The sequence below is a fragment of the Microcaecilia unicolor genome, chromosome 3, assembly GCF_901765095.1.
Source record: "Microcaecilia unicolor chromosome 3, aMicUni1.1, whole genome shotgun sequence".
NCBI lineage: Eukaryota > Metazoa > Chordata > Amphibia > Gymnophiona > Siphonopidae > Microcaecilia > Microcaecilia unicolor.
The window spans coordinates 16,029,076-16,054,669 of NC_044033.1; the positions used below are offsets into that span (position 1 = coordinate 16,029,076).

The following is a 25,594-nucleotide window of genomic DNA, read 5'->3' on the forward strand; positions in this document are numbered from 1 at the left end:
TTCTAAAATCCTTGGAGAAATAGACATTTATCTGCCAGTTCCATGCAGCAGAAGCATCCATTTTAGAAATATAAACATCTAAAATATTAATATGCACATAAACATTTATATGCTGGCACAAATAATTATGCTCTGAAGTAGCAATATAAACATTTATGCGCCAGAACGTAAACATTTATCTTAGATTTTCAGAAACATAAACAGACTCAATATTCAAAGGATTTGTGTTCCTAAGTTGGAGAATTATGAGATCGATATTCAAAGCACTTCAAGGGGGCAGGAGAGGATCGTGTGAGGCTATCTGCTGATATTCAAAAGCACTTAAAAGAAGGCAGGAGAGGATCCTATGAGGTTCTCTGCTGATATTCAAAGCACTTAAAGTGGGTAGGAGAGGATTGTGTGAGGCCATCAGAGGCTATCTGCTGATATTCAAGCACTTTAAGTAGGCAGGAGAGGCTTGTGTGAGGCCATCTTAGGCTATCTGTGAATATCAAAGCACTTCACGTGGGCAGGAGAGACTTGTGTGAGACCATCTGAGGCTCTCTGTTGATATTCAAAGCACTTTAAGTGGGCAGGAAAGGCTTGTGTGAGGCCATCTGAGGCTATCTGCTGTTCTATTTTACATGGGCAGGAAGGCTTGTGTGAGGCCATCTGAGGCTATCTGCTGATATTCAAAGCACTTAAAGTGGGTAGGAGAGGATTGTGTGAGGCCATCAGAGGCTATCTGCTGATATTCAAGCACTTTAAGTAGGCAGGAGAGGCTTGTGTGAGGCCATCTTAGGCTATCTGTGAATATCAATGCACTTCACGTGGGCAGGAGAGACTTGTGTGAGGCTATCTGCTGATATTCAAAGCACTTTAAGTGGGCAGGAATACTTGTGTGAGGCCATCTGAGGCTCTCTGTTGATATTCAAAGCACTTTATGGGGCAGGAGAGGCTTGTGTGAGGCCATCTGAGGCTATCTGTGAATATCAAAGCACTTCACGCGGGCAGGAGACACTTGTGTGAGGCTATCTGCTGATATTCAAAGCACTTTAAGTGGGCAGGAATACTTGTGTGAGGCCATCTGAGGCTATCTGTTGATATTCAAGCACTTTACGTAGGCAAGAGAGGCTTGTGTGAGGCCATCTGAGGCTATCTGTGAATATCAAAGCACTTCACGTGGGCAGGAGACACTTGTGTGAGACCATCTGAGGCTCTCTGTTGATATTCAAAGCACTTTAAGTGGGCAGGAGAGGCTTGTGTGAGGCCATCTGAGGCTATCTGCTGATATTCAAGCACTTTACGTAGGCAGGAGAGCCTTGTGTGAGGCCATCTGAGGCCATCTGAGATATCAAAGCACTTCACGTGGGCAGGAGAGACTTGTGTGAGACCATCTGAGGCTCTCTGTTGATATTCAAAGCACTTTAAGTGGGCAGGAGAGGCTTGTGTGAGGCCATCAGAGGCTATCTGCTGATATTCAAAGCACTTTATGTGGGCAGGAGAGGCTTGTGTGAGGCCATCTGAGGCTATCTGTGAATATCAATGCACTTCACGTGGGCAGGAGAGACTTGTGTGAGGCTATCTGCTGATATTCAAACCACTTTAAGTGGGCAGGAATACTTGTGTGAGGCCATCTGAGGCTATCTGTTGATATTCAAGCACTTTACGTAGGCGAGAGGCTTGTGTGAGGCCATCTGAGGCTATCTGTGAATATCAAAGCACTTCACGTGGGCAGGAGACACTTGTGTGAGACCATCTGAGGCTCTCTGTTGATATTCAAAGCACTTTAAGTGGGCAGGAGAGGCTTGTGTGAGGCTATCTGCTGATATTCAAGCACTTTACGTAGGCAGGAGAGCCTTGTGTGAGGCCATCTGAGGCTATCTGTGAATATCAAAGCACTTCACTTGGGCAGGAGAGACTTGTGTGAGACCATCTGAGGCTCTCTGTTGATATTCAAAGCACTTTAAGTGGGCAGGAGAGGCTTGTGTGAGGCCATCAGAGGCTATCTGCTGATATTCAAAGCACTTTATGGGGCAGGAGAGGCTTGTGTGAGGCCATCTGAGGCTATCTGTGAATATCAATGCACTTCACGTGGGCAGGAGAGACTTGTGTGAGGCCATCTGAGGCTATCTGTTGATATTCAACCACTATAACTGGGCAGCAGAGGCTTGTGTGAGGCCATCTGAGGCTATCTGCTGATATTCAAGCACTTTACGTAGGCAGGAGAGGCTTGTGTGAGGCCATCTGAGGCTCTCTGTTGATATTCAAAGCACTTTAAGTGGGCAGGAGAGGCTTGTGTGAGGCCATCTGAGGCTATCTGCTGATATTCAAGCACTTTAAGTAGGCAGGAGAGACTTGTGTGAGGCCATCTCTGTGAATATCAATGCACTTCACGTGGGCAGGAGACACTTGTGTGAGGCCATCAGAGGCTATCTGCTGATATTCAAAGCACTTTATGTGGGCAGGAGAGGCTTGTGTGAGGCCATCTGAGGCTATCTGCTGATATTCAAAGCACTTTAAGTGGGCAGGAGAAACTTGTGTGAGGCCATCTGAGGCTATCTGTTGATATTCAAGCATTATAAGTGAGCAGTAGAGGCTTGTGTGAGGCCATCTGTTGATATTCAAGCACTTTACGTGGGCAGGAAGGCTTGTGTGAGCCCATCTGAGGCTATCTGCTGATATTCAAAGCACTTTATGTGGCAGGAAGGCTTGTGTGAGGCCATCTGAGGCTATCTGCTGATATTCAAAGAACTTTAGTGGCTGCCCACACATTGGGCCGGCGGTATTTCTGGGTTGCCTCGCAGCAACCCTTTAGCCAAAGGGCCCCTATGTTACTTAGGACATATTGGACCCCATAAAACACAGTCCTATCTTTGTCCAATTTCACATAGGTGGCTAAGTTCTGACTATCGCACTTAACCAAATAAGGGATAGCTAACCACACAAACCTGGATATTCAATGCTGGTGCCCGGACTTGGGACCAACTCCCTAAGGACAGCATATTATGTTATGTTATGTTATGTTATGTTAAAGATTTGTATCCCGCCATATCCCTACATACCAAAAAATGCTGACCATAGGCTGTGTCCCAAAGCCCATGAATGTAAAGAAACAGGTAGGGCACTGTATCTATGAATTACTAAACAACCGTAGTAAAAGATTAACATCTTAATGTCATAAAACCCTGGCACAAATGAGATGCCCTAATGGTCCAGTTAAGACAGGAGAAAATGGAGCAGCTCAGTCACAAATAAGTGACTTGCATAACAAAAGTAAACCTCACACAAGTGCAGAGCTAGAATCTTTTGAGGATGTTACCAAAGTCCCTGGAGAAACTCATAAGAACATAAGCGTTGCCATACTGGGACAGACTGAAGGTCCACCAAGCCCAACATCCTGTTTCCAACAGTGGCCAATCCAGGTTACAAGTACCTGGTAAGCTCCCAAAATAGTACAATACATTTTATGTTGCTTATCCTAGAAATAAGAAGTGGATTTTCCCCAAGTCCATTTTAATAATGGCTTATGGACTTTTCTTTTAGAAAATTATCCAAACCTTTTTTAAACCCCGCTAACTGAACTGCTTTTACCACATTCTCTGGTAATGAATTCCAGAGTTTAATTACATGTTGCGTGAAGAAATATTTTCTCTGATTTGTTTTAAATTTACTACTTTGTAGCTTCTTTTTTTTTTTTTTTTACTACAATCACATCATTTTTATGAGAGACTGATCCCAGAATCTAGCTTGTTATGTTTTAACAGTTACACCAGCCAAGCTATTTTTTTTTTTATTTATATCAGCTGGTGACCCACTGTCCCTGGCGCAGCCATTTTATACTGGCGAAACATGGTCAGGCATTTTATGTTAGATTTCTGGGAGCTTGTAATCTATTAATGAAAACTGTGTATTTTGCAAGGTCTGCCTTTCCTGTTTAATCTTCCATATTGAATCTGGCGGACTACCTGCCTTGCTGCTTTTTGACTTATGAAATCTCTTACATCTGTGTTCAATACAATGGTAGTATGAGGTTTTTTTTTTTTTACCTGAAATGCTTAATACTAAATAATTGTTTTGCTAAAGCCAGGGAAAGAACCAGAAGTACCCAAATCCTATTGCCAAATTTTACTACTTAATTACGAAGCTAAGTTGCAAGTGAAAGTTCTGGCTAATAGTACTACTATTACTACTACTAATCATTTCTATAGTGCTACTAGATGTACACAGCACTGTACACATTAGATGCAATGTATTGCCCTCTGCCATAGCAGAGCCTCAGGTAGGCTTTGTGTGTGGATGTTGTATGGTTAAAAATGTGCATAAGATATTGGCTACTGTGGAGGTGGCTAAAAATAGACACAACGCTGTTTATCAGCTTCAAAGACAAAAAGGCATTTGACAGGGTCATTTAGGATTTTCTCTACGTGGTTTTGGAAGCTTATGGGATACCGTATTTTTCGGACTATAAGACGCACCGGACCATAAGACGCACCTAGGTTTTAGAGGAGGGAAATAGGAAAAAAAATTTTTTTCCTTTTTCCCTCCTCTAAAACCTAGGTGCTCCGGTGCGTCTTGTCCGAGTTCGGGATCGCCCTCCCCTACTCACATCAGCGATGTTCCCTGGTGGTCTAGTGACGTCGGGGCAGGAAAGAGCCCCCTCTTTCCTGCCCAGCGCGCTGCTCTCCGTCCTCCTCCGTCCTCCTGTATGCTGCCTGACGGTCTCGGCGATATTCACGGCCATTTTGAATCTCGCCGAGACCGTCAGGCAGCATACAGGAGGACGGAGGAGGACGGAGAGCAGCGCGCTGGGCAGGAAAGAGGGGGCTCTTTCCTGCCCCGACGTCACTAGACCACCAGGGAACATCGCTGATGTAAGTAGGGGAGGGCGATCCGGAATCGCTACCTTCGGACTATAAGACGCACCCCCCATTTTCCTCCCAAATTTTGGGGGAAAAAAGTGCGTCTTATAGTCCGAAAAATACGGTAGGTGTTTTTTTCCTGGATGCTGTCAGAGCATTATATCATGACCCTAGGGCAAGGATATAGGTAAATGAGATTTTATCAGAAGCTTTTTCTATTTCTTGAGGGACCCGGCAGGGATGTCCGTTCTCTCCCTTGCTCTTTGTCTTAACCTTAGATCCTCCAGTTCAGGAGATCCAGAGCAATCCTGAGATATAAAGCTTTACAATGGGCCAGTATTCAAAACTGATGCATTTGCGGATGATTTGTTAGTACATATCACGGAACCTTGTATTTCTTTTCCAGTACTTTTGGAGAGTTTTCAAGAATATGGTGACTTCTTAGGATTTAAGCTTTGGTGGGACCAACTCCCTAAGGAGAGCATATTATGTTATGCTATGTTAAAGATTTGTATCCCGCCATATCCCTACATACCAGGTTCAGAGCGGGTCACAATATATCATAATAAACACATCCTCTTAACTACAATCCTATCATAAACATAACTTGTTTAACTTAAAAAAAATGAAAGGTCATATAAGAAGAAGTCAAATGGATATCTAGTGGTAATAAATTCCAGACTTCAGTCACACAATAACAAAAAGACTTCTCATATATCGATTTAGATTTCACATCTTTCACTGATGGGTAAGACAAAAAGAGGTGATCATCATGGTTACAGTAACTGGTAAAACCACCTAACAGCTGAAAAAAACTACGGAAACTCTGAGGTACTTCTTCTCCATGTAAAGTTTTAAAAACCAAACAACCCAACTTAAACTTAACAGGCATCTCAACAGAAAGCCAATATAAATCCACAAACAAAGGAGTCACACCATTGTGTATCACCAAGTTTGTCCTGAAAACCATTCAATACTAGACGACATGCTTTTGGAGTAGCGTTTTGCTCACCACCCACAGCATTATTCCCAGATATTCTCCCCAGATATTCAAAGCTGGGACCTGTACGGGCTTCAGCTTTGAAACAGTGTCACTATGCAAGGTTGAAAAAGCGAATGCTACATACCTGTAGAAGGTATTCTCCGAGGACAGCAGGCTGATTGTTCTCACTGATGGGTTGACGTCCTCGGCAGCCCCCTCCATCGGAAAGTTTACTAGCAAAGGCCTTTGCTAGTCCTCGCGCGCCCATGCGCACCGCGCATGCGCGGCCGTCTTCCTGCCCGAAACCGGCTAGAGCCGGCCAGTCCAGTATGTAGCAAGACAATACACTTCAAGGGAAGACTCATCTCCAAAGGGGAGGCGGGCGGGTTTGTGAGAACAATCAGCCTGCTGTCCTCGGAGAATACCTTCTACAGGTATGTAGCATTCGCTTTCTCCGAGGACAAGCAGGCTGCTTGTTCTCACTGATGGGGTATCCCTAGCCCCCAGGCTCACTCAAAACAACAACCATGGTCAATTGGGCCTCGCAACGGCGAGGACATTAATGAGATTGACCTAAAAAATTTACCAACTAACTGAGAGTGCAGCCTGGAACAGAACAAACAGGGCCCTCGGGGGGTGGAGTTGGATCCTAAAGCCCAAACAGGTTCTGAAGAACTGACTGCCCGAACCGACTGTCGCGTCGGGTGTCCTGCTGCAGGCAGTAATGAGATGTGAATGTGTGGACAGATGACCACGTCGCAGCTTTGCAAATTTCTTCAATGGAGGCTGACTTCAAGTGGGCTACCGACGCAGCCATGGCTCTAACATTATGAGCCGTGACATGACCCTCAAGAGCCAGCCCCGCCTGGGCGTAAGTGAAGGAAATGCAATCTGCTAGCCAATTAACCTCCTCCAATGGAAGAAGTAACTTCTCTTAGTGGAGTCTTTCCTGGAAGCAAGCAAGATGCGGGAGACACCCTCTGACAGACCCAAAGAGGCAAAGTCTACGCCCTCAACATCCAGACCGTGAGAGCCAGAGACTGGAGGTTGGGATGCAGAAGCGCCCCCTCGTCCTGTGTGATGAGGGTCGGAAAACACTCCAATCTCCACGGTTCTTCGGAGGATAACTCCAGAAGAAGGGGGAACCAGATCTGACGCGGCCAAAAAGGAGCAATCAGAATCATGGTGCCTCGGTCTTGCTTGAGTTTCAACAAAGTCTTCCCCACCAGAGGGATGGGAGGATAAGCATACAGCAGGCCCTCCCCCCAATCCAGGAGGAAGGCATCTGATGCTAGTCTGCCGGAGGCCTGAAGCCTGGAACAGAACTGAGGGACTTTGTGGTTCGCTCGAGATGCGAAGAGATCCACCAAGGGGGTGCCCCACGCTTGGAAGATGTGGCGCACCACTCGGGAGTTGAGCGACCACTCGTGAGGTTGCATAATCCTGCTCAGTCTGTCGGCCAGACTGTTGTTTACGCCAGCCAGATATGTGGCTTGGAGCACCATGCCTTGACGGCGAGCCCAGAGCCACATGCTGACGGCTTCCTGACACAGGGGGCGAGATCCGGTGCCCCCCTGCTTGTTGACATAGTACATGGCAACCTGGTTGTCTGTCTGAATTTGGATAATTTGGTGGGACAGTCGATCTCTGAAAGCCTTCAGAGCGTTCCAGATCGCTCGCAACTCCAGAAGATTGATCTGTAGATCGCGTTCTTGGAGGGACCAACTTCCTTGGGTGTGAAGCCCATCGACATGAGCTCCCCATCCCAGGAGAGACGCATCCGTGGTCAGCACTTTTTGTGGCTGAGGAATTTGGAAGGGACGTCCCAGAGTCAAATTGGAGCAAATCGTCCACCAATACAGGGATTTGAGAAAACTCGTGGACAGGTGGATCACGTCCTCTAGACCCCCAGCGGCCTGATACCACTGGGAGGCTAGGGTCCATTGAGCAGATCTCATGTGAAGGCGGGCCATGGGAGTCACATGAACTGTGGAGGCCATGTGGCCCAGCAATCTCAACATCTGCCGAGCTGTGATCTGCTGGGACGCACACACCCGCGAGACGAGGGACAACAAGTTGTTGGCTCTCGCCTCTGGGAGATAGGCGCGAGCCGTCCGAGAATCCAGCAGGGCTCCTATGAATTCGAGTTTCTACACTGGGAGAAGATGGGACTTTGGGTAATTTATCACAAACCCCAGTAGCTCCAGGAGGCGAATAGTCATCTGCATGGACTGCAGGGCTCCTGCCTCGGATGTGTTCTTCACCAGCCAATCGTCGAGATATGGGAACACGTGCACCCCCAGCCTGCGAAGTGCCGCTGCTACCACAGCTAGGCACTTTGTGAACACCCTGGGCGCAGAGGCGAGCCCAAAGGGTAGCACACAGTACTGGAAGTGACGTGTGCCCAACTGAAATCGCAGATACTGTCTGTGAGCTGGCAGTATCGGGATGTGTGTGTAGGCATCCTTCAAGTCCAGAGAGCATAGCCAATCGTTTTGCTGAATCATGGGGAGAAGGGTGCCCAGGGAAAGCATCCTGAACTTTTCTTGTACGAGATATTTGTTCAGGGCCCTTAGGTCTAGGATGGGACGCATCCCCCCTGTTTTCTTTTCCACAAGGAAGTACCTGGAATAGAATCCCAGCCCTTCTTGCCCGGATGGCACGGGCTCAACCGCATTGGCGCTGAGAAGGGCGGAGAGTTCCTCTACAAGTACCTGCTTGTGTTGGAAGCTGTAAGACTGAGCCCCCGGTGGACAATTTGGAGGTTTTGATGCCAAATTGAGGGTGTATCCTTGCCGGACTATTTGGAGAACCCACTGATCGGAGGTTATGAGAGGCCACCTTTGGTGAAAAGCTTTCAACCTCCCCCCGACCGGCAGGTCGCCCGGCACTGACACTTGGATGTCGGCTATGCTCTGCTGGAGCCAGTCAAAAGCTCGCCTCTTGCTTTTGCTGGGGAGCCGCGGGGCCTTGCTGAGGCGCACGCTGCTGACGAGAGCGAGCGCGCTGGGGCTTAGCCTGGGCCGCAGGCTGTCGGGAAGGAGGATTGTACCTACGCTTACCAGAAGCATAGGGACCAGTCTTCCTTCCCCCGAAAAATCTTCTACCTGTAGAGGTAGAGGCTGAAGGCTGCCGGCGGGAGAACTTGTCGAATGCGGTGTCCTGCTGGTGGAGAGACTCTACCACCTGCTCGACTTTTTCTCCAAAAATGTTGTCCGCACGGCAAGGCGAGTCCGCAATCCGCTGCTGGAGTCTATTCTCCAGGTCGGCGGCACGCAGCCATGAGAGCCTGCGCATCACCACACCTTGAGCAGCGGCCCTGGACGCAACATCAAAAGTGTCATAAACTCCTCTGGCCAGGAATTTTCTGCACGCCTTCAGCTGCCTGACTACCTCCTGAAAAGGCTTGGCTTGCTCAGGGGGAAGAGCATCAACCAAGCCCGCCAACTGCCGCACATTGTTCCGCATGTGTATGCTCGTGTAGAGCTGGTAAGACTGGATCTTGGCCACGAGCATAGAAGAATGGTAGGCCTTCCTCCCAAAGGAGTCTAAGGTTCTAGGGTCTTTGCCCGGGGGCGCCGAAGCATGCTCCCTAGAACTCTTAGCCTTCTTTAGGGCCAGATCCACAACTCCAGAGTCATGAGGCAACTGAGTGCGCATCAGCTCTGGGTCCCCATGGATCCGGTACTGGGACTCAATCTTCTTGGGAATGTGGGGATTACTTAGTGGCTTGGTCCAGTTCGCAAGCAATGTCTTTTTCAGGACATGGTGCAAGGGAACAGTGGACGCTTCCTTAGGTGGAGAAGGATAGTCCAGGAGTTCAAACATTTCAGCCCTGGGCTCGTCCTCCACAACCACCGGGAAGGGGATGGCCGTAGACATCTCCCGGACAAAGGAAGCAAAAGACAGACTCTCGGGAGGAGAAAGCTGTCTCTCAGGAGAGGGAGTGGGATCAGAAGGAAGACCCTCAGACTCCTCGTCAGAGAAATATCTGGGGTCCTCCTCTTCCTCCCACGAGGCCTCACCCTCAGTGTCAGACACAAGTTCACGAACCTGTGTCTGCAACCTCGCCCTGCTCGACTCGGTGGAACCCCGTCCACGGTGGGGGCGTCGAGAGGTAGACTCCCTCGCCCGCATCGGCGAAGCTCCCTCCGCCGACGTAGTCGGGGAGCCTTCCTGGGAGGTGGCCGCGGTCGGCACCGCACGCGGTACCGACGTCGGGGACCTCAACCTGGGCGATGGGCCAGCCGGCGCCACGCTCGACGGTACCGGAGGCGCAAGCACCGCCGGTACCGGAGGAGTAGGGCGCAACAGCTCTCCCAGAATCTCTGGGAGAACGGCCCGGAGGCTCTCGTTTAGAGCGGCTGCAGAGAAAGGCTGAGAGGCCGATGCAGGCGTCGACGCCAGAACCTGTTCCGGGCGAGGAGGCTGTTCCGGGCTGTCCAGAGTGGAGCGCATCGACACCTCCTGAACAGAGGGTGAGCGGTCCTCTCGGTGCCGATGCCTGCTGGGTGCCGAATCCCTCGGCGACCCAGAGCTCTCGGTGCCGACATGGGGAGGAGACCGGTGTCGATGCTTCTTCGACTTCTTCCGAAGCATGTCACCGGAGCTCCCCGGCACCGACGAGGAGGACGTAGAATCCATCCGTCGCTTCCTCGGGGCCGAGACCGAAGAGGGTCGATCCCGGGGGGGCTGTACCGCAGGAGCCCTCAGGGTAGGAGGAGACCCACCCGAAGGCTCACCGCCACCAGCAGGGGAATGGACAGCCCTCACCTGCACTCCTGACGATGCACCTCCGTCCGACGACATCAGCAGACGAAGTCTCGGTACCACCGACGTCGATACAGTCGCCCGATGCCTCGGCGCCGATGCAGAGGTCCGATGCCTCGATGCAGTCGATGGAGCGGCAGCCAAGGAAGATGGTCCGGACGCTGACGACGTCGATGCACTCGATGCCTCCGGTGCCGATGCCGACGAAGAGCCCGAGAACAAAACGTTACACTGGGCTAATCTCGCTACCTGAGTCCGCCTTTGTAACAGGGAACACAGACTGCAGTTCTGAGGGTGGTGCTGGGCCCCTAGACACTGAAGACACGCAGAGTGCCTATCAGTGAGCGAGATTACCCGGGCGCACTGGGTGCACTTCTTGAAGCCGCTGGAAGGCTTCGATGTCATGGGCGGAAAAATCACGCCGGCGAAATCAAAAGCCGAAATGGCGAAAACTGAAGCACCAAAATTTAGAGGGAGAAAAATCTCGACCGAGGCCAAAAGAGGCCTACCCCGACAACGAAAGAAAACTTACGGGGCAAAAACTGAGAAATACGGGAAGGGCAGAAAACCCGAAAGGGTCTTCCGGAACACTACCGGAGCGCTTCCCGAACTTTTCAAGGAAAAAAGGACAAAAACACGTCGAAAAGGACGCGCGAGGTCGACTCTCTGGGGCACGAACGGCGTAACACGACCGTACCGAGTGCGGACGAAAGAAGACTGGCCGGCTCTAGCCGGTTTCGGGCGGGAAGACGGCCGCGCATGCGCGGTGCGCATGGGCGCGCGAGGACTAGCAAAGGCCTTTGCTAGTAAACTTTCCGATGGAGGGGGCTGCCGAGGACGTCAACCCATCAGTGAGAACAAGCAGCCTGCTTGTCCTCGGAGAAGGAGCAGTTTTAAGACTAACCCTAAGCCATGCATCTTGATCTTTTTAAACTGTTCTCATGACAGGTTATATATAAACAGTACTGAGTGTTAACAAATAAAGCACTACATCCAATAGAGCCTCTACCACAGTATCATTAGAATCAATTAGTAGTGCCACGTTGAAAAAGAATGCAAACGAAAAGACAGCATTTTAAACAGATATTGTTTCCAAATAATAGCTACTTATGACAAGTGATTAGAATGTTAATTTACAGCTAAATTCCTATCAAAGAAAGCATGTTGTTCCCTCATTAGAGCACTGTTAATATCAAGCCCTTTTGGGCTCTGTTTGATACGTGATTGTTAGCAATCCCCCGTTCTCTGCTAGGAAGGATACTGCACCTACTGCAACCCTCCCACTCATATTCAAAGAGAACAACTTTTATTTTATGAGTAAGACTCTATTTTCTCTATCTGCTCTATTTCCTACTCTGTCTTCTAACTTTGATCTCGTTCTTTTGTATGCTTTGGAAGACAATCGCCTAATGACTCCCTTCCGATTTATAACCAGCTAAACAGGAAAAAGAGGAATAAACTCACTTAAATTTGTAGCTCTCCCGTTTGTTGTTTACAAATCCATCTGCTAGGTCACGGGGCACAATAATCTCCAGTGCTGACGTCGAATTTTCTTCCTCGACTGAATAGATCTGCAACAATCAAAGTACTTCTCTTAACTCAAAATCTGACAACTACATTTCTTGAAAATGACAGAGAATTTACACAGATTCCTTCCTAAAAATATACAGAAAGAGGAGATTTCATAATACTGTGTCAATATGAAATGTCACAAAAGCGCCACTATTGGAAAAGCAACATCAGTGAATATGTGCCCTTATAAAATAGACTCTCAGAACTATCCCTAATGGTGCACAAATTCTCTCACACAAATTGTCATCTGTTCTTAAGAAGGTGTAAATGTGTATGCAAATATTTTAAAAATTAAGCATGCACATCATAACTCTGTCCCATCTCCACTCCATGTAAAATGACATGCAAATACACTTGCTGAACAGCTATGTTACTTACCTGTAGCAGATGTTCTCCGAGGACAGTAGGCATATAATCTCACATGTCATCCACAGAACCTAGTGCGGACCCTGCCAAGTGCACTGTCACTTTAAATCTTTGAGGCAGTGCCCCCCACCTCGCATGCACGGATGCCTTCCCAGCAGTACAGTACTAAAGCTAAAAAGAAAACTCCAAGGGGAGGCGGGAGGGATGTGAGAAAATATGCTTGCTGTCCTCGGAGAACACCTGCTACAAATAAGTAACTTAGCTTTCTCCAAGGACAAGCAGGCATAATATTCTGGAGTGGAGGAGTGGCCTAGTGGTTAGGGTGGTGGACTTTGGTCCTGAGGAACTGAGTTCGATTCCCACTTCAGGCACAGGCAGCCCCTTGTGACTCTGGGCAAGTCACTTAACCCTCCACTGCCCCATGTAAGCCGCATTGAGCCCGCCATGAGTGGGAAAGTGCGGGGTACAAATGTAACAAATAAAAATAAAAAAAATTCTCATATGCAGAACTCACTAGCTACCAAGCTCACAATATAAATCAGTTTCTGCAATTAAAGATATAGTGAGCCTGGTTGAAAAAAGGGCCAGAGTGTGAAGTTGGCTTTTAAGTAGTAAAGGTTTCTGCAGGGCTGCTTATCCAAACTGGCTATTCAACCTGGGATGCTGCTCCAGACAGTAGTGAGCAGTGAAGGTGTGGGTAGATGACCACATAGCCGCCTTGAAAATGTCTTCAATGGAGGCAGAGCAGAAATGGCTACTGAAGTCGTCATAGAAACATAGAAACATGACGGCAGATAAAGGTCACATGACCCATCCAGTCTGCCCATCCTCTGTAACCCCTAATTCTTCCTGTTCCTAAGCGATCCCACATGCTTATCCTATGCCTTTTCAAATTCTGGACCAGTCCTAGACTCCTCCACCGGGAGGCTATTCCACGCCTCCACCACCTTTTCTGTGAAATAATACTTCCTTAGGTTACTCCTAAGCCTATTCCCTCTTAACTTTGTCATATGCCCCCGCCTTCCAGAGCTCTCCTTCATTTGAAAAACGTGTCCTCTTTTTGAGGACATGGCCTGGCAACCGGGTGGGTTTTGCCATCCTGCCCGTTTGTCCGGATTTGTCTCACGAGGCCGCTTCAACTTTTGGCAGCCATTTTGAATCGGCACCGGGACCATCAGCAAGAGGAACAGTATGCAGGCACTCCGGGCAGGACAGAGGAAACTCTTTCCTGCCCCAGAGGTCACTAGACCACCAGGGCAGTAGAGTAAGGGGAGGATAGGACACCCTTAGGGGGGTGTGGTGGGTGGGTGTGAAAGGGGTGGGGTGATATGTGACGGGGTGGGGTATGTGAAAGGGTGTGGGGTGTGGAAGGGGGCGGGGCACGTGCCCTGTATTTGGGAGGACCAAATATGGTAACCCTAACCCGGAGAGGCAGTCATCCAGCCAAGTTGAGGTTGTATGTTCTCTGATGAGATTTTGTATAGTCTAGATAGTATGATGGAGCACGCTTGCAGTACAAGGTATGCAGTGCTGCTTCTCCAGGATTATGAAATACTAATACATATACTAGAATACTTCGGAGTAGGAGGCACTGTTCTCAAATGGTTCAAAGGATTCTTGACCACAAGATCATACCAAGTAACAACGAACGCGGACAGGTCACCACCATGGATACCTGAATGTGGAGTCCCCCAGGGATCCCCTCTCTCACCAACACTATTCAACCTAATGATGATACCTCTAGCCAAACTACTAGCCAATCAAAACCTCAACCCCTACATTTATGCAGATGACGTCACAATTTACATCCCATTCAAACAAGATCTAAATGAAATCACCAACGAGATCAACCAAAGCCTCCAAATAATGCACACCTGGGCAGATGCATTCCAACTAAAACTTAACGCTGAAAAAACACAATGTCTTGTACTCACCTCCCAACATAACACAAAAAACTTCAACGCCATAATCACACCATACTGTTCTCTTCAGGTCTCACAAAACTTGAAAATTCTCGGAGTCACCATTGGCCGAAACCTTACTCTTGATACCCACGTGAAAAACACGACGAAAAAGATGTTCTACACCATGTGGAAACTTAAAAGAGTAAAACCTTTCTTCCCGAGATACATCTTCCGTACTCTGGTACAGTCAATGGTAATAAGCCATGTGGACTACTGCAATGAACTATACGCTGGGTGCAAAGAACAGACAATCAAAAAACTCCAAACTGCCCAGAATACAGCCGCCAGACTCAAATTTGGAAAAGCCAACTATGAAAGCACAAAACCCCTAAGAGAGAAACTTCACTGGCTTCCACTTAAGGAACGCATTGCGTTCAAGATCTGCATGATTGTACACAAAATCATTCATGCAGACGCCCCAATCTACATGCTAAACCTCGTGGACCTACCTCCCAGAAACGTCACAAGATCATCCCGCAAATTTCTCAACCTGCACTACCCCAGCTGCAAAGGACTTAAATACAAGCTGATGCACGCCACTACCTTCTCTTACAAGAAGAGCACGCAGATATGGAATGCACTACCTACAGACCTGAAAGCAATCAAAGCAACATCTATCTTTCGAAAATCTCTGAAAACATTCTTCTTCAACAAGGCTTACAATGAGAACCTATAAACTCACTAAGTCCACTCAATTATGAACGCAAACCTTCTATAACTACCCTAACAACTCTCTTCCTTCTTCCCTCTCCCTTTCCTTAATCGCTACACATTACTAACTGTATCCGATATCCTGTTATGACAATGTTACCAAATCTATGTAAGCCACATTGAGCCTGCAAATAGGTGGGGGAATGTGGGATACAAATGCAATAAATAAATAAATAAAAATTACAGCATGGCTTAGAGAAGGAGACAGGTAGTATAATAGATTGATTGCAATGGAACTGATACTAATTTAGGAAGGAATTTGGGGTGGGTTCAGAGTGCAACCCTGTTGTGGTAGAATCTGGTATAAGAAGGATCTGCCACAAGGGCTTGAAGCTTGCTGATTCTTCTGGCAGAAGTAAGAGCTATTAAGAACACTACCTTATATGGGAGGAATTTGACAGAACAAGAACGGAGTGGTTCAAATGAAGACTTCATGAGAGCTTTTATCAGATCCCATGCCACTGGAGGCAGTATGATAGGAGGTTGGTATGAAACAAACCTTTCATGAAACTAACATGGGATGAACTGAAACCAGTTTATTACCACCTTAGAATGAAAAGCACTGATAGCACTCAAATATACTCTCACTGAGTTAGTTCTCAGGCCAGAATTCAAGAGGAGAAGGAGGTAATCCATAAGGGTACATAGAGAGCTTGTAGTAGGCTCGAGTGCTCTGGCTGCACACCAGACAGAAAATCTTTTCCTCCTTAATTTAAAACAAATTGGAGTAAACATTTCCTCACTCAATGTGTAATTAAACTCTGAAATTTGTTGCCAGAGAATGTGGTAAAAGCAGTTAGCTTAGTGGGGTTTAAAAAAGCTTTGGATACTTTCCTGTCTATAAGCCATTATTAAGATAGACTTGGGGAAAATCCACTGCTTATTTCTAGGATAAGCAGTATAACATTTGTTTTACTGTTGCGGGTGGAAACAGGAAACTGGTTTGTCCCAGTATGGCAACGCTTGTGTTCTTATGTTATGTTCTTACCCTAGATATAAGCCTTTCCTCATAGGGAAGTCGTCCCATCCCCTTCATCATTTTCATCGCCCTTCTCTGTACTTTTTCTAATTCTGCTATACGTATTTATTTATTGGGATTTATCAAGAGTCCCTTAAAAATGTCTGTTTATCCAGGACTAACAGACAAGAAATAATCTAATGAGTCATACATCTAACCTCACTCACTGCTTTGTTATCAGTGAGCAAAAGCATGAATGCCCCGATGTTCAGAAGCACATGCGGGAGCTAGAGGCCATTAGTGCTGTACTAGCGACTGAATTTACTAGCACACATAAGTACATAAGTAGTGCCATACTGGGAAAGACCAAAGGTCCATCTAGCCCAGCATCCTGTCACCGACAGTGGCCAATCCAGGTCAAGGGCACCTGGCACGCTCCCCAAACGTAAAAACATTCCAGACAAGTTATACCTAAAAATGCGGAATTTTTCCAAGTCCATTTAATAGCGGTCTATGGACTTGTCCTTTAGGAATCTATCTAACCCCTTTTTAAACTCCGTCAAGCTAACCGCCCGTACCACGTTCTCCGGCAACGAATTCCAGAGTCTAATTACACGTTGGGTGAAGAAAACCTTTCTCCGATTCTTTTTAAATTTACCACACTGTAGCTTCAACTCATGCCCTCTAGTCCTAGTATTTTTGGATAGCGTGAACAGTCGCTTCACATCCACCCGATCCATTCCACTCATTATTTTATACACTTCTATCATATCTCCCCTCAGCCGTCTCTTCTCCAAGCTGAAAAGCCCTAGCCTTCTCAGCCTCTCTTCGTAGGAAAGTCGTCCCATCTCCACTATCATTTTCGTCGCCCTTCGCTGTACCTTTTCCAATTCTACTATATCTTTTTTGAGATACGGAGACCAGTACTGAACACAATACTCCAGGTGCGGTCGCACCATGGAGCGATACAACGGCATTATAACATCTGCACACCTGGACTCCATACCCTTCCTAATAACACCCAACATTCTATTCGCTTTCCTAGCCGCAGCAGCACACTGAGCAGAAGGTTTCAGCGTATCATCGACGACGACACCCAGATCCCTTTCTTGATCCGTAACTCCTAACGCGGAACCTTGCAAGACGTAGCTATAATTCGGGTTCCTCTTACCCACATGCATCACTTTGCACTTGTCAACATTGAACTTCATCTGCCACTTGCACGCCCATTCTCCCAGTCTCGCAAGGTCCTCCTGTAATCGTTCACATTCCTCCTGCGACTTGACGACCCTGAATAATTTTGTGTCATCGGCGAATTTAATTACCTCACTAGTTATTCCCATCTCTAGGTCATTTATAAATACATTAAAAAGCAACGGACCCAGCACAGACCCCTGCGGGACCCCACTAACTACCCTCCTCCACTGAGAATACTGGCCACGCAATCCTACTCTCTGCTTCCTATCTTTCAACCAGTTCTTAATCCATAATAATACCCTACCTCCGATTCCATGACTCTGCAATTTCTTCAGGAGTCTTTCGTGCGGCACTTTGTCAAACGCCTTCTGAAAATCCAGATATACAATATCAACCGGCTCCCCATTGTCCACATGTTTGCTTACCCCCTCAAAAAAATGCATTAGATTGGTGAGGCAAGACTTCCCTTCACTAAATCCGTGCTGACTTTGTCTCATCAGTCCATGTTTTTGTATATGCTCTGCAATTTTATTCTTAATAATAGCCTCCACCATCTTGCCCGGCACCGACGTCAGACTCACCGGTCTATAATTTCCCGGATCTCCTCTGGAACCCTTCTTAAAAATCGGAGTAACATTGGCTACCCTCCAGTCTTCCGGTACTACACTCGATTTTAGGGACAGATTGCATATTTCTAACAGTAGCTCCGCAAGTTCATTTTTTAGTTCTATTAATACTCTGGGATGAATACCATCAGGTCCCGGTGATTTACTACTCTTCAGCTTGCTGAACTGACCCATTACATCCTCCAAGGTTACAGAGAATTTGTTTAGTTTCTCCGACTCCCCCGCTTCAAATATTCTTTCCGGCACCGGTGTCCCCCCCAAATCCTCCTCGGTGAAGACCGAAGCAAAGAATTCATTTAATTTCTCCGCTACGGCTTTGTCCTCCTTGATCGCCCCTTTAACACCATTTTCGTCCAGCGGCCCAACCGACTCTTTGGCCGGTTTCCTGCTTTTAATGTATCTAAAAAAATTTTTACTATGTATTTTGCTTCCAACGCTAATTTCTTCTCAAAGTCCTTTTTTGCCCTCCTTATCTCCGCTTTGCATTTGGCTTGGCATTCCTTATGATCTATCCTGTTACTTTCAGTTGGTTCTCTTCTCCACTTTCTGAAGGATTGTTTTTTGGCTCTAATGATTTCCTTTATCTTACTGTTTAGCCACGCCGGCTGACGTTTAGTCTTTTTTCCCTTTTTTCTAATACGTGGAATATATTTGTCCTGAACCTCCAGGATGGTGTTTTTAAACAGCATCCACGCCTGATGCAAGTTTTTTACTCTGCGAGCTGCTCCTTTCAGTCTTTTTTTCACCATTTTTCTCATTTTGTCGTAATCACCTCTTCTATAGTTAAACGCTAGCGTACTTGATTTCCTAGTTTCACTTCCTTCAATGCCAATATCAAAACCGATCATATTATGATCACTGTTATCAAGCGGCCCTCGTATCGTTACCCCCTGCACTAGATCATGAGCACCACTAAGGACTAAGTCTAGTATTTTTCCTTCTCTTGTCGGCTCCTGAACTAGCTGTTCCATGAAGCTGTCCTTGATTTCATCAAGAAATCTTATGTCCCTTGCGTGTACAGATGTTACATTAACCCAGTCTATATGCGGGTAATTGAAATCCCCCATTATTATTGTGTTGCCCAGTTTGTTTGCGTCCCTGATTTCCTTTAACATTTCCGCATCCGTCTGTTCGTCCTGGCCAGGCGGACGGTAGTACACTCCTATCACTATCCTTTTCCCCTTTGCACATGGAATTTCAATCCACAGTGATTCCAAGGAGTGTTTTGTTTCCTGCAGAATTTTCAATCTATTTGATTCAAGGCTCTCGTTAATATACAATGCTACCCCTCCACCAATCCGATTCACCCTATCACTACGATATAATTTGTACCCCGGTATGACAGTGTCCCACTGGTTATCCTCCTTCCACCAGGTCTCAGAGATGCCTATTATATCTAATTTTTCATTTAGTGCAATATATTCCAACTCCCCCATCTTATTTCTTAGGCTCCTGGCATTCGCATATAGACATTTCAAACTATGTTTGTTGTTCCTAAGTACATCATGCTTAGTACTTGACAGTATTAATTGGCAATCTTTTGTCTGATTTTTATTGTTATTTAAAGATACCCGATCTACTACAATCTCTTTTGCAACCTCACTATCAGGATACTCTATCTTCCCTGTTATGGTGATATCTTTGAAAGATACCTTATCCCGAACCATGCTCTTTTGAGCGACTGTCGGCCTTCCCCCCATTTCTAGTTTAAAAGCTGCTCTATCTCCTTCTTAAACGCCGATGCCAGCAGCCTGGTCCCACTCTGGTTAAGATGGAGCCCATCCTTTCGGAATAGGCTCCCCCTTCCCCAGAATGTTGCCCAGTTCCTAACAAATCTAAAGCCCTCCTCCCTGCACCATCGTCTCATCCACGCATTGAGACTCTGGAGCTCTGCCTGTCTCTTGCCTGTCACACACTGTTCAAATGCTCAGAGAGTGGGAACCAATGAATTTCCTGCAGGCGCATTTGATTTTTTTTTATGCCTGGCAAGAGAGAACTCTTCTGCGCATGCCCCATGCACAAACTTTCCCCTTAACTTCCTAATGCTCAACACTAACAGCACGCCTATATTTGCATACGATTAGCATTGAGCATTAGGAGGTTGTTTTCCCGTGCTGTTCTGGCATTATTTTTCCGGCGCTGTTCTCTACTGCATGGGAGTTTTAAGCATCAGGGCCCTAAAAGCTTCAAAATAAGCACAAAAGACGTGGAAGCGTATTTGCAAAGCACTTAGACTTACAAAGTTAAGTACATAAGTGTTTCCACACTGAGACAGACCAAAGATCCATCAAGCCCAGCATCCTGTTTCCAATAGTGGCCAATCCAGGTAACAAATACCTGGCAAGATCCCAAAAAAGCTCAATACATTTTATGCTGCATACCCCAGGAATAAGCAGTGGATTTTCCCCAAGTCAATTTAATAATGGTCTATGGATTTTTCCTTTAGGAAGCTGTCCAGACCTTTTTTAAACTCCGCTAACCTAACCACCTTTACCACATTCTTTGGCAACGAATTCCAGAGTTTAATTACACGTTGAGTGAAGAAAGGTTACATAGTTACTACTACTACTTAACATTTCTAAAGCGCTACCAGGGTTACGCAGCGCTGTACAATTTTAACACAGAAGGACAATCCCTGCTCAAAGAGCTTACAATCTAATGGACAAATGTAGAGTCAGTCAAGTAGGGGTAGTCAATTTGGGGCATTCTCGATTACATGAAAGGTATAAAGGTATGAAGGTTAGGTGCCGAAAGCAATATTGAAGAGATGGGCTTTGAGCAATGATTTGAAGATTGGTAAGGAGGGGGCTTGGCGTAGGGGTTCAGGAAGTTTATTCCATGCGTAAGGTGATGCGAGGCAGAATGGGCAGAGCCTGGAATTGGCGGTGGTGGAGAAGGGTGTTGAGAGGAGGGATTTGTCCTGTGAGCGGAGGTTTCGGGCGGGAACATAAGGGGAGATGAGGGTAGAGAGGTAATTAGGTGCTGCAGACTGAGTGCATTTGTAGGTAAGAAGGAGAAGCTTGAACTGTATGCGGTATCTGATCGGAAGCCAGTGAAGTGACTTGAGGAGAAGGGTGATATGAGTATATCGGTTCAAGCGGAATATAAGGCGTGCAGTGGAGTTCTGAACTGATTGAAGGGGGGATAGATGGTTAAGAGGGAGGCCAGTGAGGAGTAGGTTGCAGTAGTCAAGGCTAGAGGTGATGAGAGCGTGGATGAGAGTTTGGGTGGTGTGCTCAGAGAGGAAAGGGCGAATCTTGCTGATGTTAAGTTTAATGTTTGTGATATGTGAATGATATGTGATAGTATGAGAGAGGTGAATGAGATGTGTATGTATAAGTGTGAGTGGTAAGGACATATCTATTAGGAGTTTAACAAAATGTTATTCATTTTTTCATTGTAAGATTTAATAAAGGAATTTTGGCATATGTATAGCTGTTAGGAGTACTGTATCTATCAGAGGTATTATAACAATAGTGAAACAGATTTACCCTGTGTATGTAAGGTGTTAACACAATAATTAACTCTGAATAAATTTGTGCCATCTGCAGATATGATCACCTCACTAGGAGTGGCCTAGTGGTTAGGGTGGTGGACTTTGGTCCTGAGGAACTGAGTTCGATTCCCGGCACAGGCAGCTCCTTGTGACTCTGGGCAAGTCACTTAACCCTCCATTGCCTGCTGCAAGGAGCCTACCATGAGTGGGAAAGCGCGGGGTACAAATGTAACAAAAATAAAAATCATTCCCATTTGCAGATCATTTATAAATATGTTAAAAAGCAGCGGTCCCAATACAGATCCCTGTGGTACTTTCTCCTTCCTCCACCAAAAGACATGGCCATTTAACCACTTTTAACAGGTTCCCAATCCACAACAGGACTGTGAGGCATAAATATATAACATCTTCTGGGGTGTTATCAGGGAAACCAGACACTTAGTATAAAGTACCACAAAACTGGCCTCCGCCAAGTACCCGCTAAAGAAAGACTAAGGAGGCTAGGGTTTTTCAGTTTGGAGACGAGACAGCTGAGGGGAGACATGATAGAGGTATATAAAATAATGAGTGGAGTGGAACAGGTGGATGTGAAGCGTCTGTTCATGCTTTCCAAAAATACTAGGACTAGGAGGCATGCAATGAAACTACAGTGTAGTAAATTTAAAACAAATCGGAGAAAATATTTCTTCACCCAACGCATAATTAAACTCTGGAATCTGTTGCCGGAGAAAGTGGTGAAGGCGGTTAGCTTAGCAGAGTTTAAAAAGGGGTTAGATGGTTTCCTAAAGGATAAGTCCATAAACCACTACTAAATGGACTTGGGAAAAATCCACAATTCCAGGAATAACATGTATAGAATGTTTGTACGTTTTGGGAAGCTTGCCAGGTGCCCTTGGCCTGGATTGGCCGCTGTCGTGGACAGGATGCTGGGCTCAATGGACCCTTGGTCTTTTCCCAGTGTGGCATTACTTATGTACAGATGAAAATGTTCCCTCTTATCCCAAGATCCAAGTTCCAGCACCCAGATAATAAACAGAATTAACTCCACACCAAGGGTATTATGAAAATAAAGGGTGCTCTTTTATTTACAATAGCAGCAGAACAGCATGGAAATGCAAGTGACATGAAACAGCAGCGACTTTATCATGAGAACAGCACAAAATGAATGGACATCCCCTAAGGCTCTTAATGCAGCCTGTTTCTATAAAACCATCACGCTACACAAAGGTACATCACAAAACATACGACCTAGGATGGTAGACGTCCAGGAGATGGCAGAATGTTCCTCAGTCAGGTCAATAGATGCAGATGCAGGCTACACGTCAGATGGAATCCAACAGCAACCACCAACCTTAATTTGCAGCCTCTCTTATAGTGAGAAGAGACTAACTGCAGCTGGGTGATGATGTGTACACCTGTCCTTGCTGTCAATGCACAACAACATGTTTGGCTCACATATTGTGGCTCTAAGGGCCACAATATTGTCCCACTGGCACAACATTGAAGAGCACTTTACCCACAAGGTCAGTGCTTCAGGTAAACAAGACGTGCCACCAAGTCCAGAACAATAGATTTGGAGCCTCCCAAGGCTGCTTACATCACATTCAGAACGGAGCCATTCTGAGCAGAGAGTGCACAATTCATAGCCACAACATCTTGTTGCACTCTGCTTCTGCAGCCATTATGTTGCCTCAGTTACCAAGGGAATTTCCAGCAGTCCTTGGAGATTTAATAGTGCAAGGCTCTGAGCAATAGGCTTCAGCGAGGAAAGATGGAATTGGCCAAAATCTGCAATTTTAATGTTTAGGTTTAAAAGCTGAACAATACTATGTACCATGTAGCACTGCAAATACTACTTCCATGTAGGGCTGTTTTGTCCCCACAGGACATTTCCTCCTATCTCATGGCTTTTTAATTTTCTCAAGAGACTCTCATGAGGGACTTTGTCAAAAGCTTTCTGAAAATCTAGATGTACTATATAAACTGCCTCACCTTTATCCACATGTTCATTCATGCCTTCAGTTACCTCAGTTTACACCTTCCCAACTGCAGAGGAATTAAATACAAAACCTACTATGCATCCAGTTTCTCCTTTTTGGGCAGCCAGCTTTGGAATGCTCTACCAAGATCCATCCGAACAATCAATGACTATCAACCCTTCAGGTAAATGTTGAAAACACATCTCTTCAAGCAAACTTACCCCAATGACCCAACTTAATCCTATCAGCCCATCTACACAACCCCTGCTTTGACACTGACACCGATTATACCTTTGACCTTGTCTCCCAATCTCCTTATACTCATCCTCCAGTCTTTCCTTCTCCATCTTTCCTACACCATACCCCTCCCAATCTCCTTTCCTTTTGCCTATCCTATCTGTTTACCTTCCCATGTCCAATTCATATATTCTTAAAACCTTACTATTATTATGTTTATTACAGTTTGTATTATTTTTCTTACAAGACTCTGTAATTCTATTTACTATGTAAGCCGCATTGAACCTGCTATGTGTGGGAAAGCACGGGGTACAAATGTAATAAATAAAATAAAATAATAAATAAAATAAAAATGCAGCAGATTGGTGAGGCAAGACTTCCCTTGGCTAAATCCATGTTTTCTCTGTGGTTACTTGGCACTATGTTTGCCTATGTGTTCAGTAATTTTGGTCTTTACATAAGAACATAAGAGTAACCATACTGGGTCAGACCAATGGTCCATCTAGCCCAGTATCCTGTTTTCCAAACAGTGGCCAAACCAGGTCACAAGTACCTGGCAGAAACCCAATTAGCAGCAACATTCCATGCTACCAATCCCAGGGCAAACAGTAGCTTCCCCATGTCTCAATAGCAAACTATGGACTTTTTCTCTAGGAATTTGTCCAAACCTTTTTTAAACCCAGATATGCTAACCACTGTTATCACATCCTCCGGGAAAGAGTTCCAGAGCTATTCGTTGAGTGAAAAAATATTTCCTCCTGTTTTAAAAGTATTTCCATGTAACTTCCTTGAGTGTCCCCTAGTCTCTGTAGTTTTGGAACGAGTAAAAATTCAATTTACTTCTCATTCTACACCACTCAGGATTTTGTAGACCTCAATCATATTTCCCCTCAGCCGTCTCTTTCCCAAGCTGAAAAGCCCTAACCTCTTTAGCCTTTCCTCATATGAGAGGAATTCCATCCCCTTTATCATTTTGGTTGCTCTTCTTTGAACCTTTTCTAATTCTGCTATATCTTGAGATATGGCGACCAGAACTGAACACAATACTCAATGTGCGGTGGCACTGTGGATCGATACAAAGGCATTATAGTATTTTCAGACTTATTCACAAACCCTTTCCTAATAATTCCTAGCATCCTGTTTGCTTTTTTGGCCACTGCCACACACTGAGTAGAAGATGTCAGTGTATTATCTACAATGACACCTAGATCTTTTTCTTGAGTGCTGACCCCCAAGGTGGACCCTATCATCAGGTAACTATGATTCAGATTATTCTTTCCAATGTGCATCACCTTGCATTTGTCCACATTAAATTTCATCTGCCATTTGGATGCCCAGTCTTCCAATTTCCTAAGGTCTTCCTGCAATATTCACAGTCCGCATGTGTTTTAACAACCTTGAATAGTTTTGTATCATCTGCAAATTTAATCACCTCACTCATTCCGATTTCCATATCATTTATAAATATGTTAAATAGCACCAGTCCCAATACAGATCCCTGTGGCACTCTACTGTTCACCCTCCTCCATTGAGAGAAACGACTACTTAAACCTACCCTCTGTTTTCTGTCCAATAACTAATTCCTTATCCACACCAGAACCTTGCCTCCTATCCCATGACTCTTTTTCTCAGGAGTCTCTCATGAGGAACTTTATCAAAAGCTTTCTGAAAATCTAGATACACTACATCAACTGGCTCACCTTTATTCACATGTTTATTCATGCCTTCAAAAAAAATGAAGCAAACTGGTAAGGCAAGACTTCCCTTGACTGAACCCATGCTGTCTCTGTCCCATTAAACCATGTTTGTCTATGTATTCTGTAATATTATTCTTTATAATAGTTTCCACTATTTTGCCTGGCACTGGCCTCAGGCTTACCATTCTGTAATTTCCC

General features: G+C 45.9%; 1 protein-coding gene across 1 annotated transcript in view; it reads right to left on the reverse strand.

Moving 5' to 3' along the window:
- Positions 1-25,594, reverse strand: part of KIF6 (kinesin family member 6) — a 795,359-nt gene that overhangs the window by 750,642 nt on the left and 19,123 nt on the right. The window contains exon 2 of the mRNA XM_030195774.1: positions 12,058-12,164. Within this exon, the coding sequence (XP_030051634.1) occupies positions 12,058-12,164 (107 nt within the window). The remainder of the gene's footprint in view (positions 1-12,057; positions 12,165-25,594) is intronic.